We start from the raw sequence: 19592 nt of genomic DNA, 5'->3' as shown, positions 1-19592 counted from the left end.
TGCGCTGCTTCCCTCCTGCTTACGGAATTCACGGGCAGCTAAAATTGTAACAAAATTTACGGAGTGCCTGTAAATTTACAGGCGGTTGGCAACACTGAGCTGGAGGTGTCTGTTAAGGTGGCTTGAAACTTATAAGTCCTCAGTAAATGCCGGTCCTCCCTTTGTTACTCCACCTTGCTTCCCCCCCACCCCCCAACACCACCTGAAGCAAGTTGAATAGAAGCTGAAGGACCTCTGCTTCTTAGGTGCATGCTCTGTCCAGCCCTGCACTCCATGTGTAGACATGCTCCCGCCAGAATGTGTAGAGCAGCTGCAACCAGGAGCATTCTGGGCATGCATACTTCAGAAGTGTGGCACGTGCACGAGACAAGCCACTGGTGGTGGCTGCTGTACACAGTCAAGTGGAACCATGGGTAGGAGGCAAACTGATTTCAAAGGCCTAGTAGACCTCATCAGCTTCCACAAACTGAGATTGTTTCCTTAGCTTGTAGTTGAGGTTTAGTTGTTTTTTGAATCAGGTATTTGACTCAAAAAGCATTTCTTCACGTAAAGAAAAACTGTAATTGGATGCTCTGCTTACTCAGTTGTCAGAAAGTATGTTTCTATCTGTCCCTGGAGACGGGATTTATCAATAAGTATTTTTTTCCCTTACAGGATTGATATGGATACCACCAGGTTTCCAGCCATGATACAGGAAGCACAGTGCCTCCATAAGACATGTGAACACCCCAGCGGCAGGTTATTGTCAAAACCAATTCAGCATGAGATCCTGGTCCTTCACCGCGGCACAGAAACATGCTCCGTCACTGTGAAGACCAAACTAATAACTGTGGGCTGCACCTGCATCCGCCACCGATAGCCAGAGAGTGCCAGAATCTGCACCTTCATCCACCTTCATCTATAGTTTTAAAATAAACAATGCTTCTATAAATAAAGCCCACACGTTGTATTTGCCCATTTGTCCCTATTATTTCAACATTTAAATGATGTCCCTAGTACATTGTACTGTATGGTGACAATAAATTATTTTGAAATAAAGGTGTATTTTTTTTCTGTTTTTTTGTACGTGATTAATAATTACAAGCCCTCATTTGCAAAAATAACAGCAATATACCCTCATGACATACATAGTAAAAAAAAAAAAAAAGAAAGAGCTGAGTACCTAATGTACCGTATTTCGCGCCGTATAAGACGCTCCGGAATATAAGACGCACCCAGGTTTAAAGGGCAAAAACCAGGGAAAAAAAAAATATACATACTAAACTTGGTGCGTCCATGTTCCAGGAGCGTCTTGTACATGTTCTAGCCCAAATGGTGTCCTAGTGTATCCCCATGTGTCCTGATGTGTGCTACTGTGTAACCCATGTCTGCCCCATGTATCCAGCGTGTCTGCCCCATGTGTCTGGCCCATGTGTCTCCCTGTGTGTCTGCCCATGTGTCCAATATGCCCCCCATGTGTCCAATATGCCCCCATGTGTCCAATATGCCCCCCATGTGTCCAATATGCCCCCCATGTGTCCAATATGCCCCCCCACCATGTGTCCAATGTGCCCCCCCATGTGTCCAATATGCCCCCCCATGTGTCCAATATGCCCCCCCATGTGTCCAATATGCCCCCCATGTGTCCAATATGCCCCCCCATGTGTCCAATATGCCCCCCATGTGTCCAATATGCTCCCCATGTATGTGTCCAATATGCCCCCCATGTATGTGTCCAATATGCCCCCCCCACCATGTGTCCAATGTGCCCCCCCATGTGTCCAATATGCTCCCCATGTATGTGTCCAATATGCCCCCCCACCATGTGTCCAATGTGCCCCCCCATGTGTCCAATATGCCCCCCCCATGTGTCCAATATGCCCCCCCATGTGTCCAATATGCCCCCCCATGTGTCCAATATGCTCCCCATGTATGTGTCCAATATGCCCCCCCACCATGTGTCCAATGTGCCCCCCCATGTGTCCAATATGCCCCCCCATGTGTCCAATATGCCCCCCATGTGTCCAATATGCTCCCCATGTATGTGTCCAATATGCCCCCCCACCATGTGTCCAATGTGCCCCCCCATGTGTCCAATATGCCCCCCCATGTGTCCAATATGCCCCCCATGTGTCCAATATGCTCCCCATGTATGTGTCCAATATGCCCCCCATGCATCTCCTGGCCCCCCGTGCTGCAGAGCATAGATAGCCGCAACTTACCTAATCAATGCTCCCGCGGCGACGTCAGACCTCCGCGCTACCCCCCGCTAGCCTCCTCTCCCTCTCCCTCGTCTTTCCTGGCCCCCCCCCCCCCCCGTGCTGGAATGTATGGCGGCAGCTTACCTTCCAAGCGCCCGCGCTGGATGCAGACATCGGTCTCCACGCGACTTCTCGCTCTTGTGTCCGGCTTGTATTGATGACGCGTCATCAATACAAGCCGGACACAAGAGCGAGAAGTCGCGTGGAGACCGATGTCTGCATCCAGCGCGGGCGCTTGGAAGGTAAGCTGCCGCCATACATTCCAGCACGGGGGGGGGGGGGGCCAGGAAAGACGAGGGAGAGGGAGGGCCAGGAAAGACGAGGGAGAGGGAGAGGAGGCTAGCGGGGGGTAGCGCGGAGGTCTGACGTCGCCGCGGGCGCATTGATTAGGTAAGTTGCGGCTATCTATGCTCTGCAGCACGGGGGGCCAGGAGATGCAAGGGGGAAGCGGACAAAAAGGCAGGGAATCCCCAACATGGCGGCGGGTCGTATCGGCGGGCGTTCGGAAGTTGGGGATTCCCTGCCTTTGCCGTATAAGACGCAGGGACTTTTTCTCCCCATTTTTGGGGGAGAAAAAGTGCGTCTTATACGGCGACAAATACGGTAATTATTTATGTCTTTTTTTTTAAATGCTGTATTTTTTTTAAAGTGTTTTATTGGGATCAGTTGAAAAGAGCGCCGCGTACGTTAAAAAGGGGCGCTGGGAAAAAAGGGCGCGGGGTTTTAAACGATAAGCATGGATAACGTTTAAAAATGTATTGTACTGTATTTCGTTTAAAATTAATGTTTTATAAAGTTATAAATCATTAAATAATGTGCATTAAATCGGCAATTGTAAAAACGTTAATCTTTCGTTTAAATAGTGAAACGTATAATAACATAAAAATTACAATCCTCTCAAATGCAAAAAGACCAATTAAGTCCTCTTAGGTCTCAGTAGATATCATTAGTGTCCAATATATTCCTTAATATGCTAAAAACTGGACCATATGAATATGATCCTATGCAGTTGAAAGTCCAAGTTTTCAGGACCTAAAATCTACTAAGCTTATATTAGACATTAAACCAGGCTAGAATCAACATATAGGTCTAGTGAACGACAGTCTTCACATATAAATCCCTCAGGACCATATGTGTGTGCTCCTATGCGATTGAAAGTCCAAGTTTCCAGGACCTAAAATCTACTCAGCTTAAATTAAACATTAAAACAGGCTAGAATCAACATATAGATCGAGTGAAAAACAGTCTTCGCATAAATTCCCTCAGGAGCGGCAGTCATTGGCTTCCAGCAGTATCAAAACAGGTCACCTCCACCAGCACCCTTTGTGTGCCACTCACCCCTGTCCTAGACCAACCAATGGTCTATATGAGCCTTGGGACCGTTCCCGGGTCGTCCCCCACCACTCCAGCAACACAGTGTCCACCAATAGATGATAGATGATAATCTTCATATGATGAGTACCTCAGTAAGAAAAAGCTCCCATAGCGTAATACTGTTAAAAACTATTTATTTATAAAAAGCAATTGCACTCACATGGTCTTCAGTTAAAATCAGCGTTTGAGTAATTTATAACACGGGCTCTCCCCCGTATGGTGGCCAGGCTGGCAGGCTTCTATCAGTGTTCCCCCTCCGTTTCCGCCGCGCGCACGGAAAAACGCTGGGATGGATTTTAACTGAAGACCATGTGAGTGCAATTGCTTTTTATAAATAAATACTTGGACTTTCAATCGCATAGGAGCACACACATATGGTCCTGAGGGATTTATATGTGAAGACTGTCGTTCACTAGACCTATATGTTGATTCTAGCCTGGTTTAATGTCTAATATAAGCTTAGTAGATTTTAGGTCCTGAAAACTTGGACTTTCAACTGCATAGGATCATATTCATATGGTCCAGTTTTTAGCATATTAAGGAATATATTGGACACTAATGATATCTACTGAGACCTAAGAGGACTTAATTGGTCTTTTTGCATTTGAGAGGATTGTAATTTTTATGGTTGTAATGTTCTTAATCCTGGTTTGCATGTAAGGGTATTCTGTCGAGTCCCTAATTTATCAGGGTGGGTTGATCGCATACCGTGAGCGCTACCTCTTGTGACACACATTTTTTACTCTTAAGAGGAGGCGAACAGGTGATAGAGGGTTGGGGGTTAAACTGTGAGCGCTGACCTCTTGTTTGAAATAAACGTATAATAACGTTTAAAAAAAAAATTACTAAGTAACCCTCCCTGTACCTACCCCGAACCCCTAGACCCCCCTGTTGATGCCTAAACCTAAGACCCCCCCTGTTGGTGCCTAAGTAACCCTCCCTGTACCTACCCCTAACCCCTAGACCCCCCTGTTAGTGCCTAAACCTAAGACCCCCCTGTTGGTGCCTAAACCTAAGACCCCCCTGTTGGTGCCTAAACCTAAGACCCCCCTGTTGGTGCCTAAACCTAAGACCCCCTGTTGGTGCCTAAACCTAAGACCCCCCTGGTGGTGCCTAAACCTAAGACCCCCCTGTTGGTGCCTAAACCTAAGACCCCCCTGTTGGTGCCTAAACCTAAGACCCCCCTGTTGGTGCCTAAACCTAAGACCCCCCTGTTGGTGCCTAAACCTAAGACCCCCTGTTGGTGCCTAAACCTAAGACCCCCCTGGTGGTGCCTAAACCTAAGACCCCCCTGTTGGTGCCTAAACCTAAGACCCCCCTGTTGGTGCCTAAACCTAAGACCCCCCTGGTGGTGCCTAAACCTAAGACCCCCCTGTTGGTGCCTAAACCTAAGACCCCACTGTTGGTGCCTAAACCTAAGACCCCCCTGTTGGTGCCTAAACCTAAGACCCCCCTGTTGGTGCCTAAACCTAAGACCCCCCTGTTGGTGCCTAAACCTAAGACCCCCCTGTGATAAGCATTAATAAAGTTTCAAAAACATATTGTGCGGTTTTTTTTGTTTAAAAATAATGTAAAAATAAAAAAAATTGTACTGTTTTTCGTTTAAAAATAATGTTTGAAAAAAATATTGTACTGTTTTTCGTTTAAAAATAATATTAAAAAATGTATAAATCATTAAATAATGTGTAATCATGAGAAGCAGTAATAAAACATTAAGTCTCCGGGCGCCGCTTTTTAAAACGTTATTTTTCTCCGGCGCCCTTTTTTCCTATCGGGCGCCCATTAAACGATATTTATTATGGGAGTGAATGGCGGCGCCCGATTTGTCCACTAGCCTCCTGCGCCCTTTTTTACTGTTACCAAGGGGGCCTGAGCTGCCTGTATGAAAAGGGCGCCTCCATAGACATCAATGTTATTTCTGCAAATATCGGCTACAAGGTGGTGAAAAGGACGCCCGAGTTTTGATATAGACTACAAGCACGTGCCCTTTTGTAGCCCATATTTTTGGGGGGCTACAAGGTTTTCGGCTACAGTAGGGCGCTCCTTTGTAGCCCATATGTTTTATTCGGCTACAAGGTTTTCAGCTACAAAAGGGCACACCTTTGTAGCCCATATTTTTATTCGGCTACAAGGTTTTCAGCTACAGTAGCCCATTTGTAGCCCATATTTTTTAGTCAGCTACAAGGTTTTCGGTTACAAGGTTTTTGATTCTGCTGCAAAAGGGGACCCTTTTATAGCCTCACAAGCGTGGGGGAGGTCTTAGGGTTAGGCACCACCAGGGGGGACATATGGTTAGGCACCACCAGGGGAGTCTTAGGGTTAGGCACCACCAAGGGAGTCTTAGGGTTAGGCACCACCTGGGGGGGGGGGTCTTAGGGTTAGGCACCACCAGGAGAGTCTTAGGGTTAGGCACCACCAAGGGAGTCTTAGGGTTAGGCACCACCTGGGGGGGGGGTCTTAGGGTTAGGCACCACCTGGGGGGTCTTAGGGTTAGGCACCACCTGGGGAGTCTTAGGGTAAGGCACCACCTGGAGGGTCTTAGGGTTAGGAACCACCTGGGGGGTCTTAGGGTTAGGCACCACCTGGGGAGTCTTAGGGTAAGGCACCACCTGGGGGATCTTAGGGTTAGGCACCACCTGGGGGATCTTAGGGTTAGGCACCACCTGGGGGGTCTTAGGGTTATGCACCACCTGGGGGGTCGTAGGGTTAGGCACCACCAGGGGGGGTTAGGGTTAGGGGAGGGTTCTGTGTGAGATTAGGGAGAAGTTAGGTCATAGTAATCACCAGGGGCTGTCTTAGGGTTAGGCACCACCAGGGAGGGGTTAGGGTTAGGCAACAACACCTGGGGGGTTAGGGTTAGCCACCATCAGGGGAGGGTTTTGTATGAGACTAGGGAGCAGTTAGGTCATACTAATCACTTTTCTCAGCTATATCTAGAGCCCTTTTATAGCCCAATAAAATTTGCCTATAACAGCATCCTTTTTATAAACTAAAACTAGCTTATCGGCTATACCAGGTGCCCTTTGTAGCTTCATTTGGCATATATGGACTACACCAGGCGCCCTTTTAACCGAAAATACATTTAAAGACTTACAAAGTCTTTTTATTGATAAGGTATGAAAACATCTCCTGTGAACTCCGGAAAAAAGCTTTTTGAATGGGTGCCTTTGGGTTCAGCTCCACAGTGCTCGGTCCTGCCCAGTTTCCACCAGAGACAGATCATCCACAAGACAAACCTAGGCATTTGCCTAGGGCCTGGAGAGAGTCTAGGGGCCTGGTGGATGCTAGTCCCCACCAAATCTTATCAAAAAGCCAGGTGACCATCAGCAGAGGGCAGAAACTACTCTCTTGCCTGGGGTTCCATTTCATGCTTATCCTTTTCTGGTTTCTGAATACGTCTAAGGGCTGGCCTGGAATCCACTAGAGCGATTTTTTGAAGCAATTGAAAATGCTAGCGATTTCCCTAAACGCTCAGCTAATGTTAATGGATGGGCCAAATTCCACTGGAGCGATTGCATTAGCCAAATCGCAATCGCAGTACATGCAGCATTTTTTGAGCATTAGGGTTTGCGTTAGACCCTGCAATATAAAGTATATAAACACTGGCGTAATTGCTCATGAATTGGTACACAGAGCGATTTGCTAGTGTTTTTAAATTACTGCACACTGTAAGAAAATTAAAATTAATTGAAAGGACCAATCAGAATTAATCGCTAATCGCTACAGAATCGCTGGCAGAAAGCTTACACTTTTTAAAATCGCTGCCAAAATCGCCAGAAAATGCTCATGAAATTGCTTACAAAACGCTCATTAACAACGCTAGCGATTGCGATTAGCAGTAGCGCTTTGTAGTTGGTTCCAGGCCTTACATGTGAAGCACTGGGAAAGATCGAGAGCCGCAGTCCAGAAACAGTATGGCTAGATTTAGCCGTGATCTCATTTGGCTATAGGGTAATTCGGCCTATTATGCAAATACTTGACATCTTTCCAGCTCTGATGGTTAATAATTTACCCACAGAGCGGCTCGGGGGCTGCTGCGAGTGATTAATCGCTTTACATTTTCCTGGTAAAGAAAGAAAAGAAAAAAGATAAACCATGACATCCTTTAAGGTGAAACAGCAGCAGAGGAAACCCACAGACACAGATAAGAGACCACAAAGGTAAGCACTCTGAGATGGGATCCCTGCTCCAGTGTGTATATAAAGCCAGGGTCTGCTGCTCTGCTACAACTCACTGCCACTACCTGCTGCTCTGCTGACGTACAGGAGACCCACCGTACAGACGCCACTACTATGGACAGCTCAACAAGATCATCTATGGTGAGAATCAACTGTTTATTATAGCTAGGGAGTCATTTTACCACTTATGTTATAGACCTGTGTCTATGCCAAGCATTAAAGGACACCCAAGGCGAAAATAAACTCATGAAATAAACGATTGTATCTATCTCCCTTCTCCTAAAAATGAGTTTTTTCAGATATTCCACCGTTTTAGTTTATGTTTAAATCTACTGTTTTATTGTTTTTGCTCAATGACACATTCATTGAAGTATGCCAGAGCTAAAATATATGAACTACTGACCCTTTTTATCTTTTTCCTGCTCTCAGAAGCCATTTTCTGCTAGGAAAGCTTTTATAGTTGAAATTTCTTATCAGTGAGGGTCACGCTGTAGTCACTTCCTGTCTGAGTCAGGAATGAGTCAGCCACTTACATACCTGATATTTAACTGTTTCAGGCAGAGAAAGAAAAAAATGAACACAGCATAGTTATTTGTGTGCTAGGCACTGTACATATTCATGTCTATCTCATCATGTCACATGTCACTTCGGGTGTCCTTTAAAGCAGACCTGAACTCAGAACTTCCTCTCTGCTCTAAAAGATAAGCAACAGCATAATAACTTTGAAAGAAAAAACATTTGTTACAGCTGATACAAATTCTGCAATAAATCTGTCTACTTCCTGCTTTCATGGAAGCAGACATAGGGTTAACATCCTGTGTTTACCAATTAGCTGCTCTGCCGAGGCAGCCAGCTGACACAGCTGAGAGATCAAACTACACTTGTGATTAGTCACAGATGAGGAATTAGACAAGACAAACTCTCTAAAAACACACAGGGTGCATTTATCTCTGTTTTCCTTCTGTCCTGTGGAAGAGTTCAGGTCCACATATGGACGTTGCCAAGCTTATTTCCTTTTAAACAATGCTCATTGCATGGCTGTCTTGCTGATCCTCTGCCTCTAAAGCTACCCATACATCAAGCAATGCTGGGCAGTTCGACCAAGAGAAAAATCTCCCTCTGATTGAATCTGATTGGCTGGCCATACACTGCTGGCTAATTCACAATCGATTTCAGCTAAAAACATTTCTGGAATTTTTCATCCAATTTGATAAAATTATTGAATCGGATAGTTGATTGGTCGGCAAAATCGGTAAATGTATGGCCACCTTTATACTTTTAGCCATAGACCCTGAACATGCATGCTTGCTGTGATCCAGACACTACTGACTAGAAAGATCAGCAGGGCTGCCAGGCAACTGGTATTGTTTAAAAGGAAATAAATATAGCAGCATCCATATCCTTCTCACCTCGAGTGCCTTTTATACCAAATCTTTACTGAACAGGATTCTGACATGGTCTGTGTTGTTATGTAACATACATGCTTACCATAGTATTTTCTCACTGTTAGTGCTTTCCTTTAGCTGATTCCTGCTGCCTCATTTTTATTCTTGCCTGTGCAGGGACTGTTATCTTGCCTATGGTGACAGCACTTTGCATTAAAGCGGTATTGTCACCATAAAAATCTAATTTCAACAGCAACTGGTCTGAGTGTATTAAGTAATAAAGATGCTATTCCTGCCTTCAATGTATTAAGTGATAAAGATGCTAATCCTGCCTTCAAAACTCTTTCTGCTGTTATGGTTTGTAGTTATCACATACCTTAGGAGCACTGGCCCTAGTGCCAAACAGTGCCAAAGAGTTGAATGCTGGGAGTTCTTTTTAGCTATAATATATTCCTCCTCTTCCATTTATTTCCCTGCCAGCTTCTTATCAGAAACACCCTCTGATCACTTGTGTTTACAAGCAAGGCTGAGGTGACTGATTGGGTGTGTAAATAAAAAAAGACAGTGCAGTTGTTAGTATACACCTCAGTGGGAGTGTCTGAAGACTCTGGGAGGAGAGCAGCTAATGAATACACAATGAGCAAGAGAAGGGAGGAGGGAAAACAAGAGTCAGGGAGGATATGATGTCAGCATTAGCTTGACAAGATGGCCACTGCCTAGAATAGGATTTTCTGCTTTCCTTTATAAAATTCACAGGAATCAGTACGTGGATAGCACAAAACATCTGTTATATAAGTAGAAGTAGTATTTATCTACTGATATATGTGTTTTTTATTTCTAGGTTAGCATGGGTGTCGCTTGTTCTTTAACCACTCTGCGACCGCCTAACGCAGGATTGCAGCCACAGAGTGGCTCCCCCAGGACCGCCTAATACAGAATTGCGTCATCTCTCAATGCACGAGATTAGCAGGGAATGAGCAGGACGCTCAGTGCCCTTTAACTGCAGGGGGATACAGAAGCCTGCCACGATCAGCCTGCTAGCCCGTGATCGCGACTAGCAGGCTGTTACTAACCCCCCAGTTTATTTACATGTACAGTGCTGTGATCTACTGCAGCGCTGTACGGGGGACAGCTCTGACACTGAGCTGTCCCCTCAAGTGGCAGGGAAAGAGATCCCTCTCATAGGCTAATGCCTATGAGAGGCGATCTCCTGTGATTGGCTGTCGGGGGGCGCGAGGGAGGGTGGGAGAGAAAATGTAAAGAAAAACAAACAATTTTAATAAAATGTATTTTTATTTATTATATTTACAATAGGATTAATAATAATAATAAAAAAAAACCGTCGCAGTAGTAATAAGATGCCACTAACAAAAAAAGCTCTGTTGGTGGCAACAAAAGGAGGGAGGATTCATTTGTGTGCGGAGTTGCATGGCTTTGCAGCGAGTTGTTAAAGCTGCAGTGGCCTGAATTGTAAAAAATGTCTCGGTCACTTGGGGGGTGTAAGCCTGTGGTCCTGTAGTAGTTAAATAGGGATAGTCCATAGCTAATTTAGCTAGTTGACTCAGCCTGTCAGCAGAAGCAGTTAGCTATCGGAAATTATCTGATAGATCCGTCGATCTGACAGAAAATTGTACCATGTGTACCCAGCTTTAGGGTTCACCGTATCTACGCTGGCCATGTTCCTATTCAAAGTAGGTCCCCCTCATCTCTGTTTACCAACTCGCTATAACCGATCGAATTACAATTGGATAGGGATCAATCTGATTGGCAAAGCGAGCCAAAACCAAACCATGTCTGGCCAACTTAAAGTGATTTTTCAAGGCAGATAGTTAGTCATGGAGATGGAAAAATGGGCACTTGTCTTTGCTTGGAATACATAGTTGCAACAACTGGTTTAGGCCATCAGTATAATAATTACTTGTTTGCTTTTTCTTTGTAGCCTCACTTTACGACATTGCTGATTCTCCTGGGCGTGGCCGCGCTGCTGTCTGGTCACAGTCTCGCTTCACCGCCTAAAAAATCCAGCTGCCACAACACAAAAGAGGCTACATTAAAAATCAGTCCGAATATGAGCGGGCCGTCTTATGCAGGTGCGGGAGATGTGAGGAAGCGATCCCTCTCTCCATGGGACTACAGGTAACACGGCAGTACCATTCATTATCCACCTTTCTGAAAGTGTAAGGCAGGGGTCTCAAACTCGTGGCCCGCGGGCCATTTGCGGCCCTCGATACAATATTTTGTGGCCCCAGGGCCCCAGAGCTTGTAGGGGCCCCCAGTGGCTACAAGAGGAAATTTTTTTTTTTCAAATTGGCCTTATCGTTTTTGAGAAAATCGATTTTAAAGTTGCAAAGGAAAAAAATACACATTTAAAAACCTGCCGACTTTAATGGTTAATAGCAAATCCACCTTAAATGCTAGAAACCCTAAATTTGCAGGATCTGTTAAGGAGATCATTAGGAATAAGAGGAAAAAAACAATTTTTTCAAAAAGACCTTATAGTTTTTGAGAAAATGGATTTTAAAGTTTCGAAGGAAAATAGTATACTTTTAAATGCGGTAAATGTCACTTTTAGTAGCAAACCTAACGGTAGTGTAATTTTACATGCATCAAACGAAAGCGCAATACATTTCCTGATGGGGTTTCCAGGGGGTCTATACGCAGCCGCAGCGCTTTGGCCAGGGATCGCTATACAGCCGCAATATGGCTGTATGAAGCTTCCTGGCATTTTTTCCTATTTTCCCAATTTTTTATGTTTAGAGTGTGGGAATTTTTTTTAAAAAAATTATGTGGGGTCCCCCCTCCTGAAACTTTTTAACCCCTTGTCCCCCATGCAGGCTGGGGTAGCCAGAATGTGGAGCTCCGACCGATTGGGGCTTCACACCCTGACTATACCAGCTGCAAAAAAGGTCCCTTAATGCCGATTTTTGTTCCAGGGTATCTGTTGGGGGGGGGGGGGGGGAGGGCAGGTTTATTTTGCTCTGGGGCCCCATTGTTGCTTAAACTGGCCCTGCCTGCCGGCAAAAGCAAAAGAGACACGGAAGCGAACTATATTTGCCCATTTTACCTTATAGTTCGCTTCAGTGCTCCCAAGTAATCCGCCGCATCCCCGCCGCTAAACAAGGGCTGCAGACCCCCAAATCCCCCGCGCAAACATCCACGACTGCGCTGAGGGGCAGAGCTTCCAGCTGTAGCTCTGCCCCTCCTGACGTCAATCGCCGACTGGATCGCCGCCTCTCCTCCGCCCCTCTCTGTGAAGGAAGAGTGAGAGGGGCGGGCAGAGGCGGCGATCCGCCGCGATTGATGTCAGGAGGGGCAGAGCTGAAGCTGAAAGCTCTGCCCCTTCCAGGAAATGCCGGCGGATTGCCCCCGGGGTGATTTGGGGGCTCTGCATCCCTCGTTTTGCGGCAGGGACACGTAAACTCCCTTATGCGGCCCAGCCTCATCCTGACTTTGCCTCCTGCGGCCCCCGGGTAAATTGAGTTTGAGACCCCTGGTGTAAGGGCTACACTTCACACTACAAAAATTGCTAAACGCAAACGCTGAGCGATTTTCTGGAGTTTTCCAGCATTTTTTCCTGGAGATTTTCCAGCGATTTTTCACTTTACAGAAAGCGTTTATTCAGCGTATTTTCAGCGATTAGCGTTTTGCGATTTCTAGTCCAATAAGCTGTGTCTAAGTCTTCCATAAACAGGAAATTACATCTGCACAGGAAAAAGAGGTGTTTTGTGGGTAAACTGCAAGGTTTGATGGGCAAAATTGCTGAAAAATCGCTGGAAAAACTCTATTGATTGTGAACAGGCCAGCGCTTCCAGAGCAATTTACCAATATACTTAACATTGAAACGCTAATCGCTCAGAATCGCTTCGAAAATGCTGCAGGCAACACGTTTGCATTTCAGCAAATCGCAAATCGCTTAGATGAGAACACTTCTATATACTTTTCATTGTACAAGCGTTTTTTTCCAAAATGTTAGCGATTTTCAGCGATGCTGAAATCGCTTGTAAAGCGCACAAGTGTGAATGGGCCCTTACTGTAATGACAAAAGACAGTTTACAAAACCTTCCTCAACAGTTAAACAGGTATTGTGCAGTATTGATTTTTCTTTAAAAGACCACTATAGAAAAAAAAAAAAGGAAGCCGTTAAAATCTGACAGAATCGACAGGTTTTGGACTAGTCCATCTACTTATGGGGGATTCTTTGTTTTCAAAAAGCATTTCCTGAATGTCAGTAGCTAAGTTTAACTGCCAAAAAAGTAAGATGACAGCCAGCCTCCCTACTCGTTTGCACACTATTTTTACAGTTGGACTGAGCAACTGCAGTTCAGGGAATGCTTTTGAAAACTAAGAAAACCCCGAGAATCCCCATCAGGAGATGGAATAGTCCAAAACATGTCAGTTCTGTCAGATTTTAACTGCTAGTGCTTACTTTTTTGCTGTAGTTGTCCTTCAAGAAACTGGTTGTAACCCCATGGCACCTCTCATTGTTTACATCAGGCTGCACAGATGCCATATTTCTGTACACCAGCCACTTACTCCTCTGCTTCTGCTTTCTTGCTCCTCCCCTCTGCTCCTGCTAAACACTACATCTCCTCCTTCACAGGTCTTCACAGCCACTTCCTGATCTGCTGCTGCTTCCCTGATACACTCTGCTCTTACTAACAATCCAACTCCACCTACATATGCATTGTCTTCCCAGCTGCTTCCTGCTCTGCTACTGCTGCCCTGCTGCACTCTGCTACTGCTAAACACTCCATCTTCATTTTTCTTCCCAGCCACTTCCTGCTCTGCTACTGCTTCCCTGCTCCACTCTGCTCTTGCTGAACACCCCATCTCCATCCTCATATAATGTCCTAGCTACTTCCTGCTCTGCTACTGCTTCCCTGCTCTACTCAGCTCCTGCGAAACACTCCATCTCCATCCTCATATGTCATCCTAGCTACTTCCCACTCTGCTACTAATTCCCTGGTCCATTCTTCTTCTCCTGAACAAGTTAATTCTACCCTCATATGTCTCCTCAGCCACTTCCTGCTCTGCTACTGCTTCCCTGCTCCACTCTGCTCCTGCTAAACACTCCAACTCCACCTCATATTTCTTCCCAGTCATTTCCTGATCTGCTACTGCTTCCCTGCTGCACTCTGCTCCTGCTAACACTCCAACTTCACTCTCACATGTCTTCCCAACCACTTCCTGATCTGCTACTGCTTCTCTGCTCCACTCTGCTCCTGCTAACACTCCAACTCCACTCTCACATGTCTTCCCAGCCACTTCCTGATCTGCTACTGCTTCCCTGCTCCACTCTGCTCCTGCTAACACTCCAACTCCACTCTCACATGTCTTCCCAGCCACTTCCTGATCTGCTACTGCTTCCCTGCTCCACTCTGCTCCTGCTAACACTCCAACTCCACTCTCACATGTCTTCCCAGCTACTTCCTGATCTGCTACTGCTTCCCTGCTCCACTCTGCTCCTGCTAACACTCCAACTCCACTCTCACATGTCTTCCTAGCCACTTCCTGATCTGCTACTGCTTCCCTGCTCCACTCTGCTCCTGCTAACACTCCAACTCCACCCTCATATGTCTCCTCAGCCACTTCCTGCTCAGCTACTGCCTTCCTGCTCCACTCTGCTCCTGCTGAACTCTCCAACTCCTTCTTCATATGTATCCTCAGCCACTTCCTGCTCTGCTACTGCTGCCCAGCTCCACTCTGCTCCTGCTTACACTTCAACTCCACCTCATATGTCTCCTCAGCCACTTCCTGCTCTCTTACTGCTGCCATGCTGCACTATGCTCTTGCTAAACACTCCATCTTCGTACGTCTTCCCAGCCACTACCTGCTCTGCTACTGCTTTCCTTCTCCACTCTGCTTCTGCTAAACACCCCATCTCCATCCTCATATGCCATCCTAGCTACTTCCTGCTTTACTACCGCTTTCCTGCTCCACTCTGTTACTGCTAAACTTTCCAACTCCAGCTTCATATCTCTTCCTAGCCAACCTTCTAATGCTTAGAAGCCTTCAATCCCAGATGTTCCTGCACTCTACACACAGATTGGGGCAAATTCCACAGTGATTCACCTCGCCAGCATATGTCAGCATCACATGGGCAAATGTGTACTGCATAATTTATAAATCAATATGTCAGCTTGTGAAGATATTCCTCATAATCCTGTTTTTTTCCTAGCAGAAAAGACATAAATCACAACAGGATCCCATCTGTCATACTCGAGGCCAGATGCCACAACGACTGGTGTGTGGACTCTGAGGGAAAGGCGGACCATAACCTGAACTCTGTCCCCATCCAGCATGAGATCCTGGTTCTGCACCGGGAGGTGAAAGGTTGTGTGCTAAGCTTCAAGCTGGAGACAAAGATGGTTACCGTGGGCTGCACGTGTGTCTATCCTGTGGTGACAGAACGACTATAACCACTGGACATCTCTCATACACGCCCACACTGTCACCGTCACCATGGAGACCTCTCTCATACACGCCCACACTGTCACCGTCACCATGGAGACCTCTCATACACGCCCACACTGTTATCATCACCATGGAGACCTCTCTCATACATGCCGACACTGTCACCATGGAGACAATGAAGAAAAGTAGCACTGATGTCAGTGCAAGCCGTTATGGAACACTTTTTGTTGCACTCTTTTTTTTTTTTGCTATTTTTTTATTATATAATATATTTATATATCTATTGTTTTTAACTTTATTTCTTGGTTGTATGATATGATGTTTTTGCTAAATTATATGAAAAGTTGAAAAAAATATATTTTGTCCTTTTATTCATAAGAATGATCATTTAAGAGCAATATCAGGAAAGAAATGAAATAAAAATATTGAAATATGATCTGTGATAGCTGGCAAAAGAGCGTGTTGGATACGACCGTAATTATGGACAAGTTTTATTTTTCTGCCAAACGTTTTCCAAAAACACAGGGCTGTCATGGGAAATAGATATATGATAAATATCTCTTAAATAATTTCAGCTGTAGGTGAAGGATGAGATTATTTTGATTTGTACCCCTCTGATTCGCTGAGTGCGGTCACGTGATCATGACATGAGTCACTTCTGCTTGCTCTATAGGCTCAATCATGAAGCAGAAGGGAAACATTCACATGTGATTGTCGCCACACAATTTTGCCAAGTGTGTTCCCTGCTTCAGCCCTCACCCCTAGAAAGACTACAAACTGCTGGAAGTGCTCAGAGACTAAAATGATTGAAACTATAACATGAAGTGTAAGGTCAGGTGTATAGCCATACACTTATAGATGGGTGCTCGATTTGGCCAAAAGATAGATACTTCTCAGATCATAATCTGATCAGAGAGGTATCTATTACTGCCACACACTAAACATCAATTTTTAATATATTCCAGCATAAAAAAATTGATGAGACAACCACTACCGTTGCAGTTAGTATTACCTCCCCAGGGCCCAAGTGCCAGCTGATGCCCCCCCCCCCCCCCAGGTCTCCTCACTAATAGTGCTTTCCCAGGGCCCTTGCAGGGTACTCATGGCAGCAGAGCGCACTCACCTGTCCGACCTCCATGGCAGCAGAGCGCACTCACCTGTCCGACCTCCATGGCAGCAGAGCGCACTCACCTGTTCGAACTCCATGGCCCAGCATTACGTACTCATGAAACATGCCACCAGGCCATGGAGAACAGAAACCGACAAGGATAAAGGCAGAAGCATGGACCAGACAGGTGAGTGTTCTCCGCTGCCATGAGTACTCTGCAAGTGCCCCAGGGGAGCACTATGAGCTGGGGGAAGAGGGGGGGGGGGGAGATCTTGGGGCACATTGCCAGCTATGGGGCTCTGGGCAATTGCCTACTGCTACACAGAGCTGGATGAAGGCCAAATGGGGCTATAAGCAAACTAACAGATTTGGGCCCCCCGCCAACCCGGGAGCCGCTCCCCAGAGGCCCGGCACAGTCGTAATACAGGCCACATCTCCCCTCTCTATCACAGCTGCCAGCCCCGTTGCCATGCTAATGCCAGTGCCGCACTCTCCAGCCCAGCCTGTGCAGGCAACGTACATCATGTCAACCTGGCTGACATCAGTCTCTGCCTGACCGCACAGGCTGGGCTGGAGAGAGCTGTGCTGGCACGCGACGCCATCACCATGACAACGAGTGCTGCTTGCTCACAAATACATACCGCAGCAGCAGATGTGGATTACATTGCTGATGGGCCCCTTAGACTCTGTATGGGGCCCAAAGTGACTGTTTGAATTGCCTGGTCGCTAATCCGGCCCTGCTACTACACCCCCATTTACTTTTGAGCTAGATCATCCATCCGGTGTGATCCATAATCTCAATCAATTTCAGCCATAAATCAATCAAATAAATATGGCAGCCTTTCTATCCCTCTCACTTCAGTTGTCCTTTAACTTTCTTATTTAAACTCACAACAACCTTATTTTATCTTTGATGAGGCATGAGAGAAATAAGGAAACACAAGGGATACCGGGAGCCCGATCTGGTGTATTATCTCTGGTTTCCAGGTATACATAGTCAAGAGAAAAAATTATACTCACAAGATTGGGTTGCGTTCAGAGGTAACCACTCTTGCATCGCATGTGGGGAAGTGCCATGCCCACTCGGACTTGTGAGAGTTTATTGAAGTTCACAGCTCCTAGGAACAACCACCTGGGGTGGTGGAGCTCTACTATTATAGGCAAAATTCTTGACCTGAGGAAGAAACGCATGATCTCTTTTATTTTTAACAAGTGCCCACCCAAAAATTCCTTAATTTTAACAAAAGTGTACTGAATTATTAAGGTAGGGCCTTTTTATCATCTACTCTAGAGCTATTTATGTTTATGAATGGTAATATACTCCATACATACTGAAATACTCCGGGCCTCTCCTATCCCACGTTGTATAGTTTATTTTTATCTTTGTTTAATTTTTCCTTTTTCCATACTTTATCTTTATTTACATAACACAACGAACGAGTTTGCTGATCTCACGACCCAACAAAAGCCCACCACGCCAAGTCCATACCCCCAATAAACTAGTCCGGGACAGCTCTTATCATAGGGGAGGGCCAGGCTGCCTGCCCAAATCCGGTTTCCTTATATAAACTCCAGACTGGCCAAGCTACACCTGGAGGAAAAGCTTTAACACCAACTGTGTCACCGCTACCTCTGATTGGTTCAGCTCTTAGATCTGCACCCCAACTGTAACGATTGGTGTCAGCAAGAGATGGATTCTGATTATTAGGTGATCTGCAGTATCACCTATAATGCAGATATATACCTGATTATATGATGATCTGCAGAATCACCAATAATACAGGTATACCAACAGCTAATGTGATAGAAAAGTATTGTGCTTGGTGCAACAGTAGTACTGACAGGATTAGCTATGCCACACCAGAGGAGCTGGTGGGCACTAAGAGTACAAAACCCCTCACCAGAGACTAGGGCCCTCTGGTGAGAGTAGAGTGGTCAGACTAATCGAGTTGGCAACAGGCTGGCAGATACGGTACAAAGTCAGACGGCAAAGGCAGGAAGGTTTAGCAGGCAGAGTCGGCAACAAGATCAGATGGGCAGAAGTACAGAATCACTGAGAGTAAGGATAGTCAGAGCTAGCAAGAGTCATACACAGTTAATACAATATTCAGTTATAATTATGGCTATCAAACAATCCTAGCACTGTGTGAAATCCCTGGTTTCCTCCCGGATCAAAGCACACCGGATCTAACTAAGGTCTGAGCGCTAACACGAAGTATTCGCAACAGCAGACAAGTTGCGAGTGATTCAGGGAAGCTTAAGAAGCAGAGGAGACCCCTCCGGCACGCCCCCTCTCATCAACCAATGAGGAGCGGCGAGCGGCTCCTCTGATGTCAGCCAACCAGCCGGTCAGCTGACGCGCCTCCTCCCCGCATAAAGGTCTCGTCTATGCGCGCGCGCACGCACGGGACATTGCAACCCTATGTGCTGCTGACAAACCCGTCCTCAGCGTGCTAGATGCCCCAGGAGCGGATAGCTCGTTAGGCAGAGTATCGCTGTTCACCGCAGCCGTCTCTTCCGTGTTTGTTACACCAACAGCATCCTTCTGGAAGGTGTGTAGTTTCACTGCATCTGTAACATACAAGAACACTGCCAGTACCAAAGCCTTAAGCGTGACTAGTGGTGTTGCAGGGACGGGACTAGTGGGGTGGGGTGGGGGGCATGTCTTATAGATGTCCCTCTTCCAAAGCTCAAAAAGTTGGGAGGTACTCGAAAGCAGAGTGGAATTTGTGAACAGTGTACAAGAATATGTGTATGTGAACTGGTAATGGGTACTAGAGATCACGTCAGTTCATTGAGCAGATTGCTCTCATGTCGGAGTCAAGCTCAAATGGTTAGATTGATTAGAGATGGTCGAAAAAGTTCTGCGGTAATCCAATGATCAAACTTCTGA

The 19592-nt window shown here is 46.0% G+C and overlaps 2 protein-coding genes across 2 annotated transcripts in view; both read left to right on the top strand.

Moving 5' to 3' along the window:
- Positions 1-935, top strand: part of LOC137570346 (interleukin-17F-like) — a 110160-nt gene extending 109225 nt beyond the window's left edge. Inside the window, exon 4 of the mRNA XM_068278994.1 lies at positions 655-935. Within this exon, the coding sequence (XP_068135095.1) occupies positions 655-859 (205 nt within the window). The 3' untranslated portion in view covers positions 860-935. The remainder of the gene's footprint in view (positions 1-654) is intronic.
- A 1374-nt stretch (positions 936-2309) lies between these two features.
- Positions 2310-15596, top strand: LOC137504643 (interleukin-17F-like). Its single transcript, XM_068233224.1, has 2 exons — positions 2310-2482; positions 15356-15596. Exons 1-2 carry the CDS (start codon positions 2310-2312, stop codon positions 15594-15596), a joined length of 414 nt encoding a protein of 137 aa, XP_068089325.1.
- Positions 15597-19592: the final 3996 nt, after the last annotated feature.

This window comes from Hyperolius riggenbachi, chromosome 4 (assembly GCF_040937935.1).
Source record: "Hyperolius riggenbachi isolate aHypRig1 chromosome 4, aHypRig1.pri, whole genome shotgun sequence".
In the NCBI taxonomy this organism is placed as follows: Eukaryota; Metazoa; Chordata; class Amphibia; order Anura; family Hyperoliidae; genus Hyperolius; species Hyperolius riggenbachi.
Note: the sequence above shows the minus strand (reverse complement) of the source record. Positions and strands in the feature narration are given on the sequence as shown.

Bases quoted from the DNA above. Each gene is read 5' to 3' on its own strand.
- LOC137504643 (XM_068233224.1), top strand. From the start codon at position 2,310: ATGGCGGCAGCTTACCTTCCAAGCGCCCGCGCTGGATGCAGACATCGG. The intron at 2,483-15,355 runs GTAAGCTGCCGC...TTTTTTTCCTAG, and splicing joins CCAGCGCGGGCGCTTGGAAG to CAGAAAAGACATAAATCACA.